General features: G+C 38.7%; 2 protein-coding genes across 2 annotated transcripts; both read right to left on the bottom strand.

Moving 5' to 3' along the window:
* Window positions 1–1,275: 1,275 nt before the first annotated feature.
* PARP15 (poly(ADP-ribose) polymerase family member 15) lies at window positions 1,276–18,187 on the bottom strand. The gene is made up of 10 exons (XM_072419073.1): window positions 17,455–18,187; window positions 16,448–16,684; window positions 13,754–13,975; window positions 13,575–13,641; window positions 11,996–12,145; window positions 10,633–10,695; window positions 7,918–8,094; window positions 6,424–6,621; window positions 6,151–6,229; window positions 1,276–1,309 (listed from the first exon to the last, which is right to left on the bottom strand). The coding sequence occupies exons 1-10, from the start codon at window positions 17,539–17,541 to the stop codon at window positions 1,276–1,278; spliced, it is 1,314 nt and encodes a 437-aa protein (XP_072275174.1). The 5' UTR covers window positions 17,542–18,187.
* On the bottom strand, window positions 17,978–22,753 carry LOC140336020 (protein mono-ADP-ribosyltransferase PARP14-like). The gene is made up of 5 exons (XM_072419074.1): window positions 21,721–22,753; window positions 21,198–21,231; window positions 20,764–20,997; window positions 19,622–19,858; window positions 17,978–18,636 (listed from the first exon to the last, which is right to left on the bottom strand). The coding sequence occupies exons 3-5, from the start codon at window positions 20,966–20,968 to the stop codon at window positions 17,978–17,980; spliced, it is 1,101 nt and encodes a 366-aa protein (XP_072275175.1). The 5' UTR covers window positions 20,969–20,997; window positions 21,198–21,231; window positions 21,721–22,753.
* Between the last annotated feature and the right edge of the window lie 173 nt (window positions 22,754–22,926).

A 22,926-nucleotide genomic window follows, 5' to 3' on the forward strand; every position in this document is an offset into this window, starting at 1 on the left:
GGTTAGGCTTTGCTCCCCAATGTCTCCCTAGGATGCAGAATCAGCAAGATGCTCGGGGAAGAAACAAGAAGGGAAGGGGTCAGTACATCTAGAGGTGCACCAAAAAAAGTGTATATTGCAAAAATCTTTTACACAGGAGCCCAGTACTGTGTTATACCCCCAACTGACAGACATGAAGGTAACTCATTTGTACTTTCTACACCCCCCAAATGTTCATGTTTCAGTTGTGGCTGGGAAATTTGTATGTAAAATACATCCAATCCTGTACAATGTGACTTCTGACTTACTGACAAAAAATGTAATCATTATTTATTTATTAATAAACAGGATTTATATAGCACCAGCATATTATGCAGCACTATATATTAAATGACAGACAGTGACATGAGCAATGTCCCTGACGCATAGGAGGAAATACCTAGAAGGGTGATGTTGTATTCCGTATTTCCTAAATGGCTTTACCCACTACAGGATGGAAAGGCTCTGATCCTGGCTTTCTGTTTGAACATAATTGGATGGAACATATGACTGAAAGCTGCGTGATTTTCATCAGTGTTATTCCTAGAGGGCACACTGATTATTATTATTAAACAGGATTTATATAGCGCCAACATATTACGCAGCGCTGTACATTAAATAGGGATTGCAAATGACAGACTAATACAGACAGTGATACAGGAGGAGAGGACCCTGCCCCGAAGAGCTTACAATCTAGTAGACACTGATGTCAGAGAATCAAATCAAACATTCCCATTATATATGACATCAGGTGGACTCAGATTTCCTTATTTTGTTTGCTATGTAAAAAGTAAGGAACATATCAGCATCACCAAATCACAATAATATTTTCAGTAAAGAACCAGAGTGAAGCACCATTGAGACAATCAGTAATAGGATTGTTCACTGTGAGATGATTTCCTCATCCACCGTGCAGCATACTCCAGGTACTGACACTGCAGTCCTCTCCTCTTCCTCCGAACATCTTCTGGCACTCCCGGAGACCATGGGTCCGACGAGCAAAGCCAATGAATCAGCCAGGGATCCTTTTGATGATAACCCGCCATCTGACAGCAGTCAACACCAGTTTCCATCTGATCTTTCCCCCTGCACATACAGAGCCAGGTGAGTGGATGCTTGCTAAATTCCTTCCTCAGCACTATTAGGGACCTAGGCCGACCAACCCTGGCTCTAGAAGACTTCTGATTTGACGATGTCACCACAGTTCTGGAGGGGCATGAGAAAGACCTAGATGCCATGCAGTTGGAATTACAAACGCTAAGGGATCAGGTTGAGGGCGCTGAAAACCGTGCTAGAAGGGAAAATTTAGAATTAGGGGTATCAACGAAAGCATAGTTGATCTTAATGGAACTGTTACTGCATTACTTGGTTACCTAGTTTCTGATGTTCCTGTTGAACGTCTTGAAATGAACAGGGTTCATGGGGCCCTTTCTCGTAAACCTACAAATTGTCCTCCTAGAGATGTCATCATAAAGTTTCATTATTACCATACTAAAGAATTAATCCTGCAAGCAGCCCGTACCAAGGATACACTTACCCATCAAGATTTTTCATTCCAATTATTTGCTGATCTGTCACAATCCACCATTCAGAAATTGAGGGCATTAAAACTATATTTGTGGATCCTTCAAGACAACAATGTGCGGTTTCCTTGGGGATTCCCATTGAAACTGCTTTTCTCATATCAGAACCACCTGTACTCAGTGGTCACAGTGACTGATTTACGAAAATGTCTTATGGACTTAACCTTATACCCCATGGATGGTACTTCACAAGTTTCCCTAATGTCACAGGAGCTGTCGGCATCCTCGGCTCGCTTGAATGTTTCTACAAGGAAAGGTAACTCTCGGTAACTATCCCGTGCCAAGGCTCGGGGACGATTGCAATCCCAATCCTTTCGTAAGGTGGCTGATGGTTGAACCTTGACTATTTTATTCTACAAGTCGGTTTAGCCACTTTTTACCAAAGCTTTGTTCCTGCAAATGGTTTCTATTTTTGACCTCTGTTTTCTTTCCTCAATCTGTATTGTTCCACGAGGATTCTTCCTTTTTGGTGTTCTATTCTGAATCTTTTTGGAATTTTTTGAACATTTCTGATTTTATGTATAAAATCTGGTCTGCATGATGCACTACAGTCCTTCTCCTTGCATGGTTATTTTGAACCTATTTTTTTATCATTGTGTTCAATGTTTTCTTGTGATTTTGTCAATGTCTGAATACTTTTCATTCTATTTATACTATTTTGTTTTTTTTTTTATTTCCTGTTTTGTATTTTCAGTTTTTTTTTCTATTAAGTCCTGTTACCAATCATGTGCTGAGATAATACCTTCTGTTTGCAAGGGTTTGAGATGGCGGTAAAAGTTTTGACCTTGAATGTTTAAGGTATGAACTCCCATCATAAACGGTCCACCATTTTTAGGTACCTATGCTCCAATAAGATCAATATTGCTTGTTTACAGGAGAACCATATTTTAGCTTCATCCGAACTGAAATACCTACATGTATCTTACTCCCAATTTTATCAGGCAAACGCTCCAGTTTGCACTACTCACCTGCAAGGAAATATATATTTATGAGGCGACTCCAATATGGTACTAAACCCAAAACTGTATAGATCTAAATCTGATTCTTTTTTCTCTAAACAAGATATATCTGATTTTCTCATTCACGCACAGACCATATGTTTGTATCACATATTTTATTACCGCAAGTGAACGATTCTTGTATTTTAACGGTGTCGTGGTCTGACCATGGTCCAGTTCTTTTGGTATGTAATTATTTTTTTCCTATATCCTCCTCCAACAATTGGTGTCCTAATGACTTTTTGTTGTTATACTCCCGATATAGCTTCAGACTACTGAATCTTTTAGGATCAATGTAGGCAGTGTTTCCTCTCCTTTGGTTCTGTGGAACGCTTATAAAAGGGGAGTTCTTGTTTGCCATGCGGCTAGACGTAAGCGCAAACGCACTCTCCAATTGACTAAGCTGGAAGCGGAATTGGAGGTGATCGCTACAATTTTTAAGGAACACCCAACAGAACGCAACAGGAGATTATATCATCAGGCTAAAATGGATTTGAATTTGTGTCTTGCGGATATTGCAGAACGTAACATTCTGTGGACACAACAAAAATGTTATGCTAATACTAATAAGATTGGCACGATGCTAGCTAATAAATTGAGAAATATGCCCAAACATAGACCTGCAATCTCATTGCGCACTAGAACTAATTTATGTACTTCAAATCCCCTAAAAATTTTGAAAGAATTTAGACATCAGTCAGCTAAACTGTATATGGCTCCGCCTAACCTGTCCTTTGTGCAAGTGCAAGCTTTTTTGTCTCAAGTGCAAGTTCCATCAATGTCTAATGACCAGGCAACAGGTTTGGGGGCAGATATCACTAATTTAGAAAATTTAGCTGCAATCAAGTCTCTCAAGATTGGTAAAAAAGGGGGTCCAGATGGGTTTACGGCTCTTTTCTATAAAAAAAAAGGATGACTATCTTGCTCCACATTTAGTCACCCTTTTCAATCACTTTAAAGCTGCGTACACACGTCCAATTTTTATCGTTGGAAATGAACGAACGACCGATTGGCCAAAAATCCTTCGTAAAAAAAGTAACCAACAACGCCGACGAACGAGGATAGTCGTTGGAAATGAACGACCGGACCGGCGGATCGGATTGGACGACGATTGTTCACCATCTATCGTGTGTACGGTCGTTCAGTGATCGTGCATGTTCTGAGCATGCGCGATGAACGAACGTTCAATACAGGCTGCATTGAGTATATGAGTGTGTGTGTGTATATATATATATATATATATTATATTTATATTCACTTCCTGTGGTGCACGTCACTTCCGCTATTGTTCAAACGATCGCATCTATCGTGTGTACAATATCTTTGAACGATCGTGTCTTTATCTGTATGTATGTTCGCAGATATCGTGCAGGATCGTTCGTCGTTCGTTTACGAATAATTGGAAGTGTGTATTCAAGTCTTCAGGTCTTCTCAGCTCCCATATAGTACAGGCTCACATGATGATGATTCCTAAGCCGGGTAAGGACCATTTAGATTGGTCTAATTATAGACCTATATCGCTTCTTAATATAGATTTAAAAATTTTGGCTAAAGTACTTGCTACTAGACTAATTAAATTCTTTCCCTCCCTGATCCATAAGGATCAGGTAGGCTTTATACCTGGGTGTCAGGCCTTGGATAGTATCCGTCGTACCATATTGCTTACCTATTTAGCTAGAAGGTCTGGTCAAAGGTCTACGCTCTTGTCTCTTGATATGAACAAGACCTTTGACTCGATACCCTGGCAGTACCTACATTTGGTTTTGCAGAAGTGGAATATGGGGACGGAATTTATCTTGTGGATCCATAATGCTATCTACTCTAATCCGACTGCTTCTGTGAAATATTGTGGATATACTTCCAAACCCTTTAATATTGTTCATGGTACCCAGCAGGGGTTTCCTTTATCACCATTACTTTTAGTGTTGGCTTTAGAACCTCTTGTGACGTTCATTAGACAAAGTACTGAAGTTTTAGGGATTGAAGTTTCCCAATATATCCACAAAATTTCACTTTTTGCAGACGATATTTTGCTATAAATTACTTCTCCTCATGTTATGTTACCATCCATAATAAGGACTTTTGCTAGTTTTAAAACCATATCTGGGCTTAAATTTATCCAGTCTAAATCGTTAGCATTGAACGTGTCTATGTCAGGGGCAGATTTGATGGTTCTTCAGGCAAGTCTTATCTGGGTGTTTGCATTATTGCCAATCGAGAAACTTTATATAAGGCTAACGATGTACCTCTGATTAGATTTTTTTGCTCCCAGTTGAAATCTAGGAATATCCCTTACCTCTCTTGGTTTGGGCGCATATATGCTTTCAAGATTACTTTTCTCCCTAAAATTATGTACCTTATGCGGGTGCTCCTGATACCTTTCCCTTATGGGATTTGTTGAGTTCTTCAACGGAAGGTGCTACAGTTTATCTGGAAATCTGGACTTCCTCGTATTATTAGGCCGGTACTTTTTCGCCCTAAATCAGCAAGAGGCCTTGGCGTACCCCATTTGTGCTTCTACTATAAGGCGTCTCAAATAACTTCTTATCTCTGTTCATAATACCGACTGCCTTTTGTGGGTAGTGATTGAGTTAACCCCCTATCAGTCCAAACTCTGTGGCAAATTTGTTCTGGAGCCCCCTGTCTATTCTACTGAAGACTATGCCCCTGATTCATCAATAAAATCCGCCAGTAAAAAGCTGTCGGATAAGCGCGGCTCCGTGCGCGAGCTTTTTCCGTTGCTGAATAGCGCGACCGCGTACGATTCCGGATCGCTAATACGAATGCGCGACCGATAATCCGATTCTGCTTGATGAATCAGGGGCAATGAATTCTTGTACCAGATAGAAAGACATGGAGGAGGATTTCCTTCACTTTCTGTCAAGGGAAACTTTGCCAAGGGTAAAAGAAGTGACTGAAAAACTCTCCAATACAGCCAGAAATAAAAGCAGACAAGGCTCCTTTTTTCACAGATACCTAGCAACATGTTCCTGTTAACAGCCAATAACAGGGAAAGATTGGAAATTTCCCTTCCTATAAGCACCAGGAAAACCTAGGACCCTCTTATGGGCCTGAATAGGCTTTGACTGATCATCCAGACCTTGTATTGCATACAGCAGTACCCCTTATAATGGCGAAATACGTTGGGATAAAAGACACCTGCAACTACTGTTTGGACTTTTCTTAGCAATCAGCCGCTGTATCCAACTTCTGGTGCAATAGAAATAATCATAATAATCGAAATAATAATTATCTGGACAAGGTCCTAACCCATATATACAGTTTCGGCTTTTGTGTGCTGATTACAAATCACATTGATTACATAACTGATTTCAGCGCCAGCAGCACCAATTCCAGCATGTCCTAACAGAAGATCTTCATTCACAGAGATGAGATATGTAAGGCTGACACAGGTAGGTAAAGGAAGTGTTCACCTTGGGTTGGCAAAGCTGAACTAAACTTCAAAAATAAAAAAATTATATGGACAGGCGGGTTCTTTATTGCAGAAGGAACAGGTTTTGTCTCTTCTGCAATGAAATAAACTTACTTACCTGTTTGCAGATTTTTTACTACACCCTCCTCTTGCTTCATGCCTGCTATCTTTACCCAATCCTCTGCTGGATTTGAGATCTTCAGCAAAAAGTGGTGACAAAAACAAATGTAACCTATGCTGCTGAAGAAGTTCTCTGCTTATGGTTTTGGGTGTTAAAGGAGAGTCCAGTCTGGTCATGCAGCACACGCCAGGGCACAAGCTGCTTCCTTATGACAGAACAATGAGCGCAATAGTTCTTTGCATGAAATAATCCTAAAATGATGATACTTACATGTGAGTGTAGAAAACCAGGACTGACTGGCTGCAATTGCTGGTTCTGTCTTCTTCATACTGTCATGGAAATCTTTTAACATTTTTTGCTCTGATACTATTATTTTCATCTTTTGTACAGTCACCGCTGGTTTAGACTTAACAAATTCCATCATAGCATCTAGAATTGTGTTAGCCATTTCTGCAGATAACACAGCACCTGGGCAAAGAAGACAAAAAGCAGAGAATGACCAAGAGGGCACATCAGGCAGGACTTTGCTTCATTTTCCTACAAAGAGTTCAGCGTGGTTTTACAATTCAGCTATACAATCAATAATGTATTCTAACTAAATCTTGTAACATGGATCTTCACTGAGAGAAAGGAAAAAAAAAAGGGAAAAAAACAACTTCCTTCTAGTGACCCCTCTATTGACATAATACACAATTCTATCTTTATAGGGGGGTCAAGAACTCCTTCCTCCTGCTGGTGACCCGTCTACTGATGGTGACCCCACAATTCTATCTATATAGGAGAATTAGGACCCCACAATTTTATCTATATATAGGAATCATGACCTCCCTTCCCCTGCTGGTGACCCCTCTAGTGATGGTGACCCCACAATTCTATCTATATAGGAGAATTAGGACCTCCTTCCTCCTGCTGGTGACCTCACTAGTGATGGTGACCCCACAATTCTATCTATATAGAGGAATTAGGACCTCCTTCCTCCTGCTGGTGACCTCTCTAGTGATGGTGACCCCAATATTTTATCTATATATAGGAATCAGGACCTCCCTTCCCCTGCTGGTGACCCCTCTAGTGATGGTAACCCCACAATTCTATCTTTATAGGGGAATCAGGACCTCCTTCCTTCTGCTGGTGACCTCACTAATGATGGTGACCCCACAATTCGATCTAACTAGAGGAATCAGGACCTCCTTCCTCCTGCTAATGACCCCTCTAGTGATGGTGACCCAAAAATGTTATCTATATATAGGAATCAGGACCTCCCTCCCCCTGCTGGTGACCCCTCTAGTGATGGTGACCCCACAATTCTATCTATATAGGGGAATCAGGACAGAGGAATAAGGACCTCCCTCCTCCTTCAGGTGACCCCTCTAGTGATGATGACCCCACAATTCTTTCTATATAGGAGAATCAGGACATCCTTCCTCCTGCTGGTGACCCCTCTAGTGATGATGACCACAGACTTTTATCTATAATATATTTTGTGGCTTTTGGTTTTAAAGGGTTGCATATTATCCTTTCTCCTTTATGTCTGTAATCTTCTAACACAAAGCATCAATGCTTTTCATACAAATATTCAGATGTGCCCTAAAGTGTCTAGAGATTAGCAAAAAGAAGCCTCCTTTCCAAAATGTCTAAAATAAATACCATTGTAGCATATTAACCAAACCTGCCCTGACAAATCTGCTTAAATACAATTGTCAGCTATAAGAGAACACATTTAGCATTTCAGACACTAAGAAATCGGGACCCTTGGGAATCTCTCACCTGTTTCCATGGCTGGTAAGGCCAGAGTAGTTGCTTGTAGTGTCTCACACATTTGCAGGGCATTTGTTATACACTGCATTAATAAATGTGGTTTATCATGACAGGCAACATGTATTATATTCTTACAGTGGAGATTTCCTCCTTGTGTGACCATGCACCCATTGTTAGGTTGGGTTCCTGAAAAAAAACAAGAATATTTTTTAAAATATGGATGTTAGGATGAAGAACAAATATTTAGAAACGAAAATCCACTGGCGAAAAAGAACCTGAAAACACTGTGCATTCGAATAATGTCGGTATTACATCTAAAATCATTTGTTCAATCTAAGCTGGTATTAGGCTCATAGCTGTAAAGGTTGACTTCCTATGAAAAAGCTTGTAAACTACAGAAGGAAGTAAAGGACAGATATCTTTGGTGTATTTGGAACTTTCCTCTCCATCATATAAACTTTGCAATTGGCAAGTGAGAAAAAGATTTGGAGAGGATATGAAAAATGGTGTCAAGTGGTAAGAGATTTATTAAGGATCTGTCTTATTGGGCCTGATTTAGTAAAGCTCTCCAAGGCTGGAGAAGATAGACGTTCATAGTAAAGCTGGGTCATCCAGCAAACTTGGAATGGATATGGTCCAGGATTGAAAACACTTGCTAACAAATTACTTTTGGAAATCCATTCCAGGTTTGCTGGATCACCCAGCTTCATTGATGAAAATGTATCCAGGTCCATTAAGTCATTGATTGAACAAAACTATAAAATTGTTTTAAGATGGTATTTGGTACCAGTTAGGTTAAATAAATGTCAAGGAAAAATCTCCCCACTCTTTTTCTGGAATTTGGAACCATGGTACATATCTGGACCTGCCTTGTGATATGAAAGTTTTGGTTGGAAGTTTTTCAATTAATCGGGGAGGTTTTCAAGATTAATTTAGCATTTTGTCCTGAAACTGCTTTATGTAACTGGGTTTATATAATCCTGGCTAAACCAGCTAAAAGATTTGTTAAATATATGTTGTTAGTGGCATGCATAGCTATTGGTGAACCATGGAAGATATCAGAGGTTAAAATGAAGGATCTGAAGAAGAAATTGGACTGGATTATGGTCAAAGATAGACTTCATCAGAATAGATTTGAGATGTTTGAGTGGAATATATGGCAGACTTATAAATGTATGTAATTAGTATTTGTTGTAATGAGAGACAAAAAAACAGTAATAGGTTGCTTTTTTGCACCTTAATGTAGTTGGATTATGATAATTGTGTTGTTTATTTGTTGTTGAATAATACAAATATTGGAATAGAAAAGACTGGGCCATTAAACTAATGTGGCTCAATTGCTGGAGGCCCTAGAAGGAAAAAATACCCATATTTATGCCTCTACTTGGAAGCTATAACAGTAAACAGGTAAGGAAGCATTGGAGGGAGGCTGAAAATATTAAAATGGTGAGTTGTATCCTAAGGTTTTTTTTCTTTATTTAAGGTTTTCAACATTTCAAATAAATAACAATAACTTACACATTTATATTAACCACCTAAGCGTTACACTGAGGTCTAGATTTCTGTACCAAAAGTGATCCACTGTTTTTCATAAAATTTTTTTTTAAATTGTAGACCTGTAACTTACAGAAATATGTCAAGTAAGGATGTACAAAATCTCGGGCTTAACCATCCTTGCAGTTTTTTTTTGCCCGAGCGAAGGTCGGGCTTAACTGCAAGGAGGTTAAGTTAGGTCTTTCCTATAAACAAAATTATAGACTGATATCCAGTTTATTTCATAAAACCTCTTTGCTGATGATAAAATAGTCCTGTTAGGAGATCAAGGAATCAGTTTTCAGCTTTCAGCATCCGCTGCTTCCCTTTAGCTGCGCAGCCTGAGATGTATTTTTTTAGCATCCCCAGCTGTGCCTAGCTGAAGGAGATTTTAGCAGCAGATTAGTCCCTGGGTTCATTCAGTCCTGCCCTTGGCTGCTGGGACTTTATAGTCTTTCTGCTTACTCTCCTCAGTGCCTGTTGTAGCGTTTAGCTGGGCTGACCTGGTGGGTTAATTTATTGGTTTTTCTGTGGTTGGCTCCGTCTGTTTCCTGAAGTTGTGATTGTATGCTGCCTGGACTGACCTTTGTCAGTGATCCCGACTCTGCTTCGTCTTAACACTTGGACACCAGTTTGGTGGACTGATTATCTCTATATGACTTCTGGCTCTGATTCTGAACATAAACTGTTCTTAAAATGTGTACAAAGCCAACCTATCCTTTAAGATAGTAGATCATTTAGAATAGCATTTTTTTCAAATAATTTTATTACGCCTTTTCTTATTATGTGTTATTTGCCACTAAACCCTATTCATCTTCCTTCTTACCCCGTTGGTTCCTACTTAACCTTCAATATCTACATAATAAAGGCAAACCTTGATAAGGGCGATAGAGGAAGATCTATGCTGGATATACTACATGGACTGACTATAGGTGAACAGTATTGGTGGTGGTGGAGATGACTGGTGGTGAGAGTCCAGAACACAAAGGTGTAGAATTATTTGTGGGGCTAAATAAATACTATTTTCTTTTGATTTAACCATGAAAGGTTTGGGTATATCATCTATGCCTTAATCCCTGCTCTCTGCTGAGTGAATCCCTACAATAAGAATCATTCACCTAGATATTCATGTTTCAATTTATGTATCATATGCTCTGTGTCTGGTGTAAAATAATATTTATAAAGTCTTACCAAGCAATGCACATTCATTCTCAATAGTAGGCCCGGCTCCTTCCAGGATGACTTTAGAAACTCCTGTAACAACACAATTTATATCAGGTTCTCAAAATACAATCCAGAATTTGTATAGTGAGTAGAAGCATTTCTTTACAAGAATAAAGGAATCAACACAATGTTCAATCAACACAAAAAAATGTTTAAGAAATGTGTTATTGAATACTTTATATACAAAAACTCTGCATTTTGCTGAGGGTCTATGGGTTTTCCACATTTTTCCTTTAAACTTAAGCCATGAAGTTTGCCGTATGAATAAAATATTCTAAAGCAAAGTCTATTATTAGAGATAAAAACATATTCTAACTCCTGAAAGATATATTAGATGTTAACCCCACCCATGGAAAAATCCCAATTTCTGAAATAACCTTCCATAAGGTCAAAAATTCTCTGCCCTTTTACTGATTTCACCAACCACTGGGCTAAGGCACCTAAAAACACGACCCTCCAATGCAGTGTATAGCATAGGGTTCATATCCTCTTTCCCTAAGTATGTCTTAAGGTGCCAACCATAATTTAATGCAGAATATTTAAGAAACACAACAGAAAAAGCAGGGGTTTGTTGGCAAAAGTGAAAACATGTATTGAATTGTCATACAATGTTATAAATTATCCAAAATCCTGGATAATAAAACAAACATCAGAAAAGGTTACAAAAAAAATAGATAGGCATTTCTCAGTTCAGTTTGACTGGGAGATTCTGCCTAATCACTATACAGAGGCAGCTAGAATTTATCGTTAACGGTTGCGCACAACTTCTTAAACTTGACGCGTTTCACTGTTGCTCAGGCTTCCTCAGGGGACATGGTGAGAACGCTTTATCATTGATCATTGGGTTTTGGAAGATTTGTAATCTATGATTTCCATAGGATTATCGTCCTGATGGTCAAAGTAGCCTCTTGACTGTCAGAGAGTGCTCGGCACTTCTTGCTTGCAACCTGGCAGAAGCATAATATCTAATGACAGTCAAGAGGCTACTCAGGACGATAATCCTATGGAAATCATGGATTACAAATCTTCTAAAACCTAACGATCAATCCTGGAATTCCCTCCACTTTTCTGACATCACACTACCATAGTGACCTCCATAAGGTAGGAAACACTATGATCCTGCTCTTCCCACTACCGTTCTAATAGCACACCTTCATTGTGACCTCCTTTAGGTAGAAAATACTCTGCTCCTGCCCTTCTCTCCACTTTTCATAATACCAGGTAGCTCAATGGCACTGCTGTCTGTGGCCTTTTGGTAAGGTTGTTCTGTACATCCCACAGTTTTCAGAATTTTTACATTAGATGGGTCCAGCAGCATTTTTGTGAATACCTGATTTTAGGTTGAATGTGCTATCAGTCATATTGATAATGACATCACACTTTTCCTTTTTGATCTCTCCATTTTTCACCTTGAAGTTGACAGATCCAATGTTCATTGTATAAACGTTGTGTTCTGGGTTTTTCAGATTACCAAACAAAGCTACAAAACATAATTGGAAGAGATAAGGAAAGCCCTAAATATACATTCTGGTATATTCTGATGTATTATTTAATCTATATCCCCCCAAAAAGTAGATTTTACTGATTTTTTTGGATGTTATGTCTGTGGGACAAATGCTGATAAAGCAGTCAGTCTTCATAAGGAAAGCCAGGTAAATATAGTTAGTGCCAGGGGAGTACAGAACAAGAGGGCATTCCTCCTCTCCCAGGCCAGTACTATGAATATATTTTGGGCTGCTGGTTCTGAGAAGAAACACCTAACTTTCAGACATCACAAACATCAATCATAACAAGCTCTGCATTCAGCTTCCATTATGGCCTGCAGTATGACCAAAGCACAAGGAAGCTGATGATGGAAGATGTAATGGTGTCACAATATACCACATTTTGTGAGAAGGCTCCTTATTGAGGCAGGGGGACAGTTGTTTGTGTTTTTTTCCTTCCCAAAAGTCAAGGTTTCCAAACCACTCCTGGGCAGCAGTATGTGCCTGAAAAGATAAACCCTGTGCAACCATGAGCATTCCCATTAACACCTGAAAAACACTCGGATTCCTTTTAGTGGAGTGGAGAGGATTGAACTTTCTAACATGATCTTAGCATGAGCACCATATGTATTGTCGTTTTATTTGAGTGCTTTTTGCCAACCCTATCCAATATTAAAGTAATGTGTCATGTGCCCCCCCTTTATTATTATTATTTTTTTATTATTAATAAACAGGATTTATATAGCCCCAACATAATAAGCAGCGCTGTACAATAAAAAGGGGTTGCAAATGACAGACAGATACAGACAGTGACACAGGAGGAGGAAAGGACCCCTCTAACAATCTAGGAGGTGGGGGAAGTATCCCACAATATGAAGGGGAAGTTATAGTGCGTAAATGTCATAATTTCAGTCAAGTTTTTATCTTTATGTCTTTATTTTATGTTATTGTTACATATTTATTGTATATCATGGAAAACAGGAGGTGTTCATCCCAAAACTCCCAGAAGAAACAAAGTCAGAAATTGTGAAGGAGACGTTAGGATGCTGGAATCCTCAAATCAATATAATACAGCACAATGGGGTTGATTTACTAAATACATTTAAGCTCTTACCAAAGTGAATTATTACTTGATATAATTAATTTAGATTAGTGATTGTAGTATAAATTCACTTTGCAAATACAGGATCATGTAAAATGAAATATGAAAAATGAAATATAAATAAAGCTGGAATTTTTCATGCACATGATTGAATAGTTGAAGTCAGTGGAGTTTCATTTCATTCTCTAAGTTATATGAAATATACAAAGAGATAAATCACTATGCAATGAAAACAGCTTACATTCCTCCAGTAAATAAATTTCAATGTCTGCAGTATATGGCATGTGTAACATTTGTAAATATAACACCATTATATAACTTACATTTGGCTTTGTCTTCTTTCTTCTGCCCCCCACTGCTGATCTTTTTCTCCAGCTCTGATGTAAAAGCCTGAAATATCAATGCAGGACAATATTCTGTGTGTGAGAACCATGAAACCTGACAACATGTTTGTCTGTTATTCGACTGGTTTACCTACAATAAAATAAAATTGTTTTCTTACCTTTATGTTTTCTGTGTCATTTAGGTGCACCATGATATTCACTTGTTTCACATATTGGAGCTGATTTTTGCTGCTGAAATCAAGAATCTCCTCAAACATTATTGAAGCCACAGTATTCTTGGGAAATCTGAGAATTCCTGTTCCAATCACAGGGATTGTGATAGATCTGAATTGTTTGTTTTCCGCGATACTCAGACATTCCCTCACAATCGTTCGAAGAATCTGTAGATAGACACAATTGGCTGCTAATACAGATGGGTGATGGTGCAGTTGTGTACAGATATGGATGAATCTGATGTTAGCAATTAGGAGTGTTCATGATTTATAAATTGCTAATCACATGTATTGGGAACATTCTGGGGAATTAAGGTGTGTAAGGTAATGTAACCAGGCTTTGATATATCTAGCTCATCTATATGTGGACGTCCCATAGTGATGAATGTGGTGACCAGGAAGTTATTGGCTTCCATTATAAAGATAAAAAGAATCTAATGGATGGCAGAGAAAGGTGAAGACTTGTCAGGTTAAAAAGGGAGCCCGTAGCCGTAAAAAAATTAGGCACAGGGCCTACATGACAGAGTGTGAGTGAGTGGTAGGAGGGAATTAAGCTTAGGATGAGTTAAAAGGGGCTAGACAGAAGTGGGAAGCCTCTTTTAGAAGAAAAAAGTTTCCCGTCCACCCACCTCTTTTGTTCTGGTTATAATTTGAAAGTTTGGTACATTTTAGCGGTTGGGGTCTTGGAAGGCAAGGATCCAGTGCATGGTAAAGTGGTGGATTTTGGCAGGGGGGCATCCTCTTTGGTGGGGTCTCCCCCTTTATGGTGAACCAAGGATTATGGCTCCTTAGGCGGTGCTGGGTGGCTAGGGGCCAAGATGGAGATGTTGGAAGAGTAAATTCCTGTTGGGTGCGGATTTTTCCTTCTGAGACATGCAGCCTGGTGGTTTGGGTGTATAACCGGAAGTTTGATAACATTATGGATATTGTGGTTATGGTTATGTATAATTAAAAGGAGGGAATTAGGTTGTTGGTTAACTAGGTTTTATTCAATGTATGGTGCTATATAATCCCAATTTAATAATATTATTAATATTAATAATGGAGTGTTATGTTATGTTAATGTATGCTTACATATCAAAAGTGTAAAATGTATTTATTTATTTGTCATTTATTTATTGTTGGATATTTGTTGGGTAATTACTTGAATGGTTAATTTATTTAATGGTGGTTAAATAAAGGGTTGCTTGCCAGCCAATTTAAATCCAGGATTGGTGTTTGGGTATTTAATGGTGGCGTGTGGTTGGTAAGCAGGTGGGGGGTCGGGGGGAGGTAGAGGTTGGTAAAGGATGTGCTAGAATGTCCGAGCTACCCTGGTCATGGAAGTGACATCTGCTGGATTGAAGAAGAAACTTAGAAGGATCTGTACTGTGCGGGGGACTAGTCACCAGTAATTCCTAGGATCACCGTGATCTTTTGTGGGTATGTGAAATTTTCCCCATTGCTGACTTATCATCTTGGTAGCAGAGGGTCTTTGCTTCACTTCATCATATCAGACTTACCCCCCAGTGACTTGATGACCAGAGTCAGAGGGTAAGGATATAGATAGAGGAAGCACAGATCACTAATTAGCAGAGATACTAATGATACTAATGAAATGGAGAGAATGGGATTTTCACAAAGAAAACATTCATGAAAAGGAAAGTAGGATAACTATATGGGCAATAAGGACTTGGGAGGAAGGTTGATATATTTTATGTAATTTTGCTTTAAGAAATATTTTACTAGTCCCTGGCCAATTAGGAGAAGGAAACAGATGTGTTGTTGCAGATATTCCCGTGTCACCAACATTGTGCCAGGTTAGTTAGGTTTGGTTGGTTGGTCTTTGATAAGCTAGTGTAAAGTCACTTTAAATGTCCATAATTGTGTGAAGTGTTACTGTTGGAAAATATAGCACAACACCAGAAAATACAGAAGTTTGATAGTAGTAATATTAATATTAATAATAATAATAATAATAATATTAATAATAATAGTAGTAGTATGAAGCTCATTGTGCATATGATGTATCGGATGGAGAGATTATAGGCCAGACAGAAGGAAAAGGATGACAGTGATGGTAAAAGTAATGAGGACATTTGTAGACATAGAACAAGACACCACTACTAGAATATGTGACTGTGAAAAATGAAAACTCTGCTGATATGTGTTATGTATTGCGGTGATATGATGTGTGTCAGGTATTTATATAATGCCAACATTTAGCGTTTTAAAGTCTATAGTTATGTGATGTTGGAAGTGTGAGTACAAACGGCTAATTAGTGTAATACTAAATTAACATTTCATTTTTTGTTTAATGCCTGTGAACAAGTTACCTATGCAGTTATTTATGAAGGGAGGAAATTAGTTTGATCAATCATCTCACAAATAATTCCCAAACCCTGAGAAGCAGCTTTTCTTAACTTTTTTGATTTTAGGACTCTGAAATGGAAGAGAAGCCATCATGATCATTGGGAGTTTGAGTGAAATGACCATAGATGGGGCCCTGCTTAATAGTATTTTTTTTTTCAGTTTAAATTGTGTGTAAGTGTGCTTTGTATTTATTGGTATTATATCCTGAGGCTTTTGTGAGGCAATTCTGTGAAAAATTGTTATACATGCTATCAGCATAGAAGAATACATTCTCTTTCTTTTCCATACCCTCTCAGAAGAGCCATTTCCACCATCCCACTTTGGTACAACAGCATGAATAACAGTGTCACAGGACAGGTTACAGCAGTCAGTAACAAACATGGAGCCGTCTACCACCTGTCTGCCCTGTCTCTCTTTATTCAGTAGATTCTGGAGGTTGTTTCCGGCCTTTCCAAACAGAGCCTTGGACACAGCACCAAAATGAAGATTTAGATCCTTTCCCACGCTATTCACAACCACATTGGTCTGTGTGAAGAAGACAAACCATTACTGACGCATCCAAGAAAGCCAATGCTTTAACAAAGTAAAAAGCCACCAATAAAGTATTAGGTACAACCCACAGATACCGCCGACTTAATTTTTTTCTTGTTCTGTCAAGCTCACCATGCAATCTGTTTGGTTTATATTTCTTGACTGGCATCTTTCCTATGGAATAAATCAGCTCAAAGTACAGCATAAGGTGACCTCTCATGATATATGACTGCACGATATGTGAGAGAAGTCATCCTACCTAATGAAACCACTTTTTTCACATTGCATTGTTTAAATCATGCCTGTAATTCTGTACAAAGCCAGAAACTGAGTTTTTTCTTTTTGTTATACAAGGAGTGAGGACCTTACACCCCATTCCCTTTCATACATAGAGGTCTGTCTGTCTGGTAATCACACGTGATAAGACACATGTGGCCCTTGGAGGTTTAAGGATAAAAAAAATGTTCCCCCAGGTATTCCCCAATTAACATTTGATATACTTCCTTATATACCATCAAAGCTAAATACTTCATTTAACAATATAGTTAAGATCCAAAGTGACACAACCGTATTTTGGAATTAGGCAGGAATGGCCCTTGCAGATATTGTGTGACCCCATTGAAGATTTAGTCATCTCATTTGGGCCCTCTCATGGCTTGACATGCCTGATTTAGAGCCTACATACAGCCATCTATGTAACACAGAGGTTAATATACCTTATATGTGTAATAGAAAAAAGAAACAATGGATTAAATGAAACTTACCATTGCATCTTCTATATTGCCTTGTTTTATATTGACATTCAACCCTTCTTTGGTTATCACCATTTTGTCGTTGGCTTTTGTTATCATTTCCTCCTTCTTCGGGGGTCTTCTTTTTCTCTTTTGTCATTCCACGTTTCAGGGTAAGTTGAACATTTTTTTCTTCAAACTCTTCATTCAAGAATTTGGTTAAAGTTCTTAAAATTTCCTCATCACTGTCTACGAAATGAATGCTTTTGATGGCGCTGGCTCCTACTTGACTTTCTGTGTACGATTTTATTGCTTTTACAATGTTTTCCCCACACAGGTTTAAAGGACATCCAGAAGAAACAAAATCACCAACAGACAGTGCAACAGAGCTCTGACCATTATCTGAAGCCGTCTCCAAGCTGCAGGTTATTGCTTTGCGTAGAAGATGTTCACATTTTGGATTTGGCTTTTTATCCCATTGGGGACCACATGCATGAATCACCTTCTTGCATGACAAATCACTCGCATCTGTTATTGCACACTCTCCTGCTTCCAGCTACCCTTCCTTCTGAATAATTAATTCACAATCTTTCTGAAGTTTGAGTCCTGCTGCTTTCACCAAAGCCAGTGCTGCTCCTCCAGTGGGCTTTAAATTCTTATTTGATGAAATTACGATGACATCGGCATTGTGTTGGCACAGGTCACCTTTATATGTAACCAGATTGGCTCCATTCTGCAGGGTGACTTGGCAATGTGGTTCACTTAGATTAGGTGAACTGGAGACTTTTTCCCTGATGGCTTCCCAGACTGGTGGCTTTAGGTCGCACTCTATGACTTTGTACATGGACATTAGACGTGAGAACTCTGCATGGACTTTATTCTTCCATGTTGGAGCTACCTTTGCCAAGGTCCAGAGCTGACAGGAGAGAGTATTGAGAAAAGACAATTTGATGACAGGTGTGGGATGGCCTAAATCTGGCCATGTGATATCACAATAAATATTTGCCATGGCATTTTCAACAATTATTTTTTTCTGTGGATCCTTTGAAATAAATTCTGTTATATGCAAACTTATGGGGATTTCTTCAGAATCAGGTATTGCTGTATGAGGGCCTTTTTGTCCATACAAGCAATGTCCAATGGATGTATAATATGGGTACACAGATACTGCCTGATTATTAAATGCATGCTGCCTCGTCATTAGCGTCTGTAGAACTACAAAGAAGAGAAACATGGAGTTATTCAGTTAAAAGGTACAGAAAGCAGCCATCAGCACAGCACAGATACAACAGAAAAAGCTTTAGCACTTAAAGTAACAAATAAAATATAATAAATACTCTATAATTTATATAATATCATCATTTGGAATATGAAAGGAATAACTAACTGATAACTGATAGCTGAACCTTATTTAAAGCTTTTTAGACTGTAAGAAACATATATCTGGCAATAAATATGGCAAGAACATTAGGCCCCTTCATTATTATTTTATATCGGTTAAGATTTGGCAATATTTTTGTACAGGATAAAAAATCCAGCACAGTTAAACTTTTCCTAAAAAAATAGGTAAAATCTAATTCTTCCAGTATATATTTTCAGCACAGGAAGAATTAGGTAGTGTTTTTATATTGCAGGAAGAAGGAGTCTCCTAAATGGTACTCAATAACTAAAAAATGTGGGTTCTTTTACTCACCATGGTTATCACATTGCAATGGATAATTCATTTAGTGTAGTGAATGTAATGATAATTCACTGTGCAAAGAACACTCAATCACAAGCATGAAATTCCAAACAGGATATTGATTGCTTGCGATTTGATATTTGAAGTCAGCAGAGCTTCACCTCATTTACTAACCTAAGTGAACTATCCTTTGCAGGAGATTATTTCACTTTGCTATGTGAACATCCTATATCCCTTTAGTAGTTCAACCTCATTGCAATGAAGAAATATTTTATTTTTATGGCTTGTGTAACAGTTATTTATTACATTGATTTTAATTATTGAGTATTTTTGAGTATTTAAAATCCATTGGCAGATTGTTATTTCCAGCAACAGACAGGACTCCCTTGTTTCTTATGTTTTATGCATCAAGTGAGTTGAAAATATACAGGATCCAGGCAATCCCTTTCTGCCCACCTCTATGTGCCCCAGAGGATACCATGCACCACCCCTAGTGCCCACGTAATCCATTCCTCTCACCTTCTGGCAGGTAAAATGTGACCAGTACAGCGTTCTCATCTGGTAACATGACCACATTTTGTACACTTCCTCCTCCATTCCTTGCACTTTCAAAGTAAAGTTCAATCATGGTCTCTGGGGTTTTGGGGGGGATCCCCTCCACTCGGACAGTTCTGCTTTCTTCTAGACTCCTTGCTGTAACTCCCTGTCCTTGTGCTCTATGGCAGCTGGAGAATTTTCCAATGAAATCTGCAGTATCTGTAAAAAGATACATCATATCCCAGTGATTATTAGATTTATTTATATTTATCTTTCCAGCACAGCCTGGCAATGTAGTCCTGTTGACATTTACTAAAAGATAATGACTGAGCTCTGAGCCACACATGGGTTGCCAAGATTAGGTGGGTTCCATGCCTATTTGTGGGTGCTACCTTATCACCAATGGGTCAACAATGATAACTGATAGTTTCAAACACAGCAGAAGACCAAGAGAAGATAAGAGGCTTTTGGCACCATAAATTACGCTTTAGGGGCTGGGGCTCCATAGTACAGTAGGGGAGAAATAGGCAGAGCTGACAACAGTACAACAGAAGTCCTGTGTTGTCAGCTCGCTACATGGAGAAGGGAGCTCATAGGTCAACTCCTCAATTTTATGTACTTGCAAATTGTTTTAGTTGACAAAACATAGCAAAATGTGAATGTATTAGAGAGATGTATAGAATATGTTTTGTTATTTTTCTTGCTTATTATTACAAGTGAAAATGTTGCCCAGTTTCTCCATCCTGCCTCAAATAAAGTGGTTAATATCTAAAGCTTTGGGGAGGTCCTATTGGTGAACCAGATGGGCATCATAAAATTTGTCTGGATAAAAGCCACTGCCCTCCTATCCATATCCATAATTAAGGAATCGGTACTAATTGAATGGTAGCAATCTCTCTAAAGTGATTTGACATCAAGGGATTTCAGCTTATAAATGTTGACTGCAACTCTCTGCACATCAAGTCAGGCAGAATAATAGGAAACTGAGAAAAAAGATAAAAATATTTCTGTGGACCATATTATCATCAGCTCTGGGAAAACAACCCATGGAACTGAATGGATTGATTGTTTTATACAGCACCATAGTTATAGCAAGAAATCATTGTCTTGGTTGTAGGCCTGACCTATATCACATGTGAAGGTGATGACAGCAGAATGGATCTCCGGAATCCTCTCTATGAAGAAGTCAATGTCTGCCAATTTCTTACTGATATTCTCGACCAGGAGGTTTATTATTTCAGGAATGCAGTTATCCTGAATGTTCTCAATCAGAACCAGAGTTGATGAATAGCTGGGTGACACCTCTTCTTTCTCTGTCTCTTTCTCCATCTTTCTCTGTCTCTCTGAGTCGATTGAAACTTGGAAAAGTGATAAAACTGTTTCAAAATGTGGACATGTTATTGCTTATCCCCAAATATGTATAATTAGCCATATTCAGCCTCCCATAGCATACAAATGAAGCCCAACAATGGGTTTGGGTCCCTATGCACATCTCATTACAATTTCCACAGGAGGATTAAATGTTATCTCCATATCACCCTTTACAATGTTCACTGACCTGAAATATTCTGGGTTTTATTTGGTTCATGAACCTGCAAAAAGAAATAAGAATCATCACATTTGTGTGTGGATAATTTAATTTATTTCCTAACTCTGGCACCTTCTTGGAGGTTTAGTTTATCATTTTGTAAGTTACGAGAGCACTTTATATGTCATGGGAGTTCACAGCCTATCCTTTGAAGGCATTCATTTGGAAGTGACCAAAAATCAAGTTTCCTCCCAACATTTGTTTTTCTCTTTTTCAAGCTGCCAAAGATTAGATAAGTAAAGGTATACAAAGATTGTTAGGACAAAAACATAGACATGCATTATGGACATTCCGCTCTGTACATACGGAGAGCAGAAGACATTATTGTTTCTCCAAACATCCAAATAAAATGAACAAGGATTTCATCTTTGACAAAACTTGGGCAATTTGCACTCAAGCACTTCAATTCCTATTGGAAGATCTGCAACTTCTTGTATGGATCTGCCAGTTAAAACAAGGAGCACTTACCTCCAGTTCTAATAAACCAACCTACCTCATCCTCTTTCTTTGGGGGTAGAGAGGTCTTTGTACTCTGTATGTGTTCTGGTAACTGAACCTCCAACTGTATTATCTCACCATTTGGTAATTTCAGCTCATGAGCCTTTTTCTGCAGGACCCGATCCCGTGCTGTTATAGGGAAGATGGATTAATATTTTATATTGTGTGGTGCGGAACTTGCAGAAATCCATCTAGATATCATCTGCTCCTTTCTTCTCCTCACATGGAGAAATTTGTCAATTTTCAGAGTTACTTTTCTACATCCGAGTTTTTTTACAAGTCCTAATAGAGCTGAATATTTCTGGTAGTAGGGAGTGCTGTATATTGTTGTTTGTAGAAGAATGGATGCAATATTTGTTTTTCAATAGTTACAAATTGAATGGTTTTGTTTCTGTTTGACATAAATATGAAAAACAACACCCTCCATCCCCACAGAGCTACCTACCCACAACAGCCCCCCCCCCCCCCCACATACCTACCTACCGGTACTTACCCAAGACAGCCTCTCCCCTTACAGTCCCACATACCTATATACCCAAGACAGCCCCCTCTCCAGCCCAACATATTTACTGGGAAGGTTTATTTTTCAGCCTCCATTGTCTCTGTACTCTTTGTGACTCTGCGCTTGATAAGAAATATAACTGGAATCTAATTACATTGGGTAAAGCGAACATCTGATGGGAAAAGAAACTGCAATTTCAATGAACAAATAAAAAGATTGTATCAAATGTTCTGATAACAAAGTCTGGTTAGTTCTGGGGTGAAGGTGAAGGGGCATGGTAATATGTGTGTAAAGTATTTCTATACCTAATATATCCTGGTCTGTGATTGGCTGAACTGTGTACCTTTTTTGTACTGCCTGATGGATTCTTTGTATAAATAACACTATTTACAATGAATAAAGCAGAGCTGCAACTTGTAGATACTCTGGTGTCTGTTCTTATATGACCTTAATATTAATTTGGGCCTCACAGCTAAAACGTATTTAGGAAATGAATGATAATTCCCCGACTACCTACCCATAACACCCTTTTCCCCATCCAGTCCCACATACCTACCTACCCAAGACATCCTTTCCCTTCCGAGTCCCAAATACCCACCTACCCAAGATTCCTTTTACCCTCCCATTCACACGTACCTACCTACTCAAGATTCCGTTTCCCAGTCCCACATACCTACCCACCCAAGACACCCTTTCCCT

This window comes from Pyxicephalus adspersus, chromosome 7 (assembly GCF_032062135.1).
Source record: "Pyxicephalus adspersus chromosome 7, UCB_Pads_2.0, whole genome shotgun sequence".
Taxonomy (NCBI): Eukaryota; Metazoa; Chordata; class Amphibia; order Anura; family Pyxicephalidae; genus Pyxicephalus; species Pyxicephalus adspersus.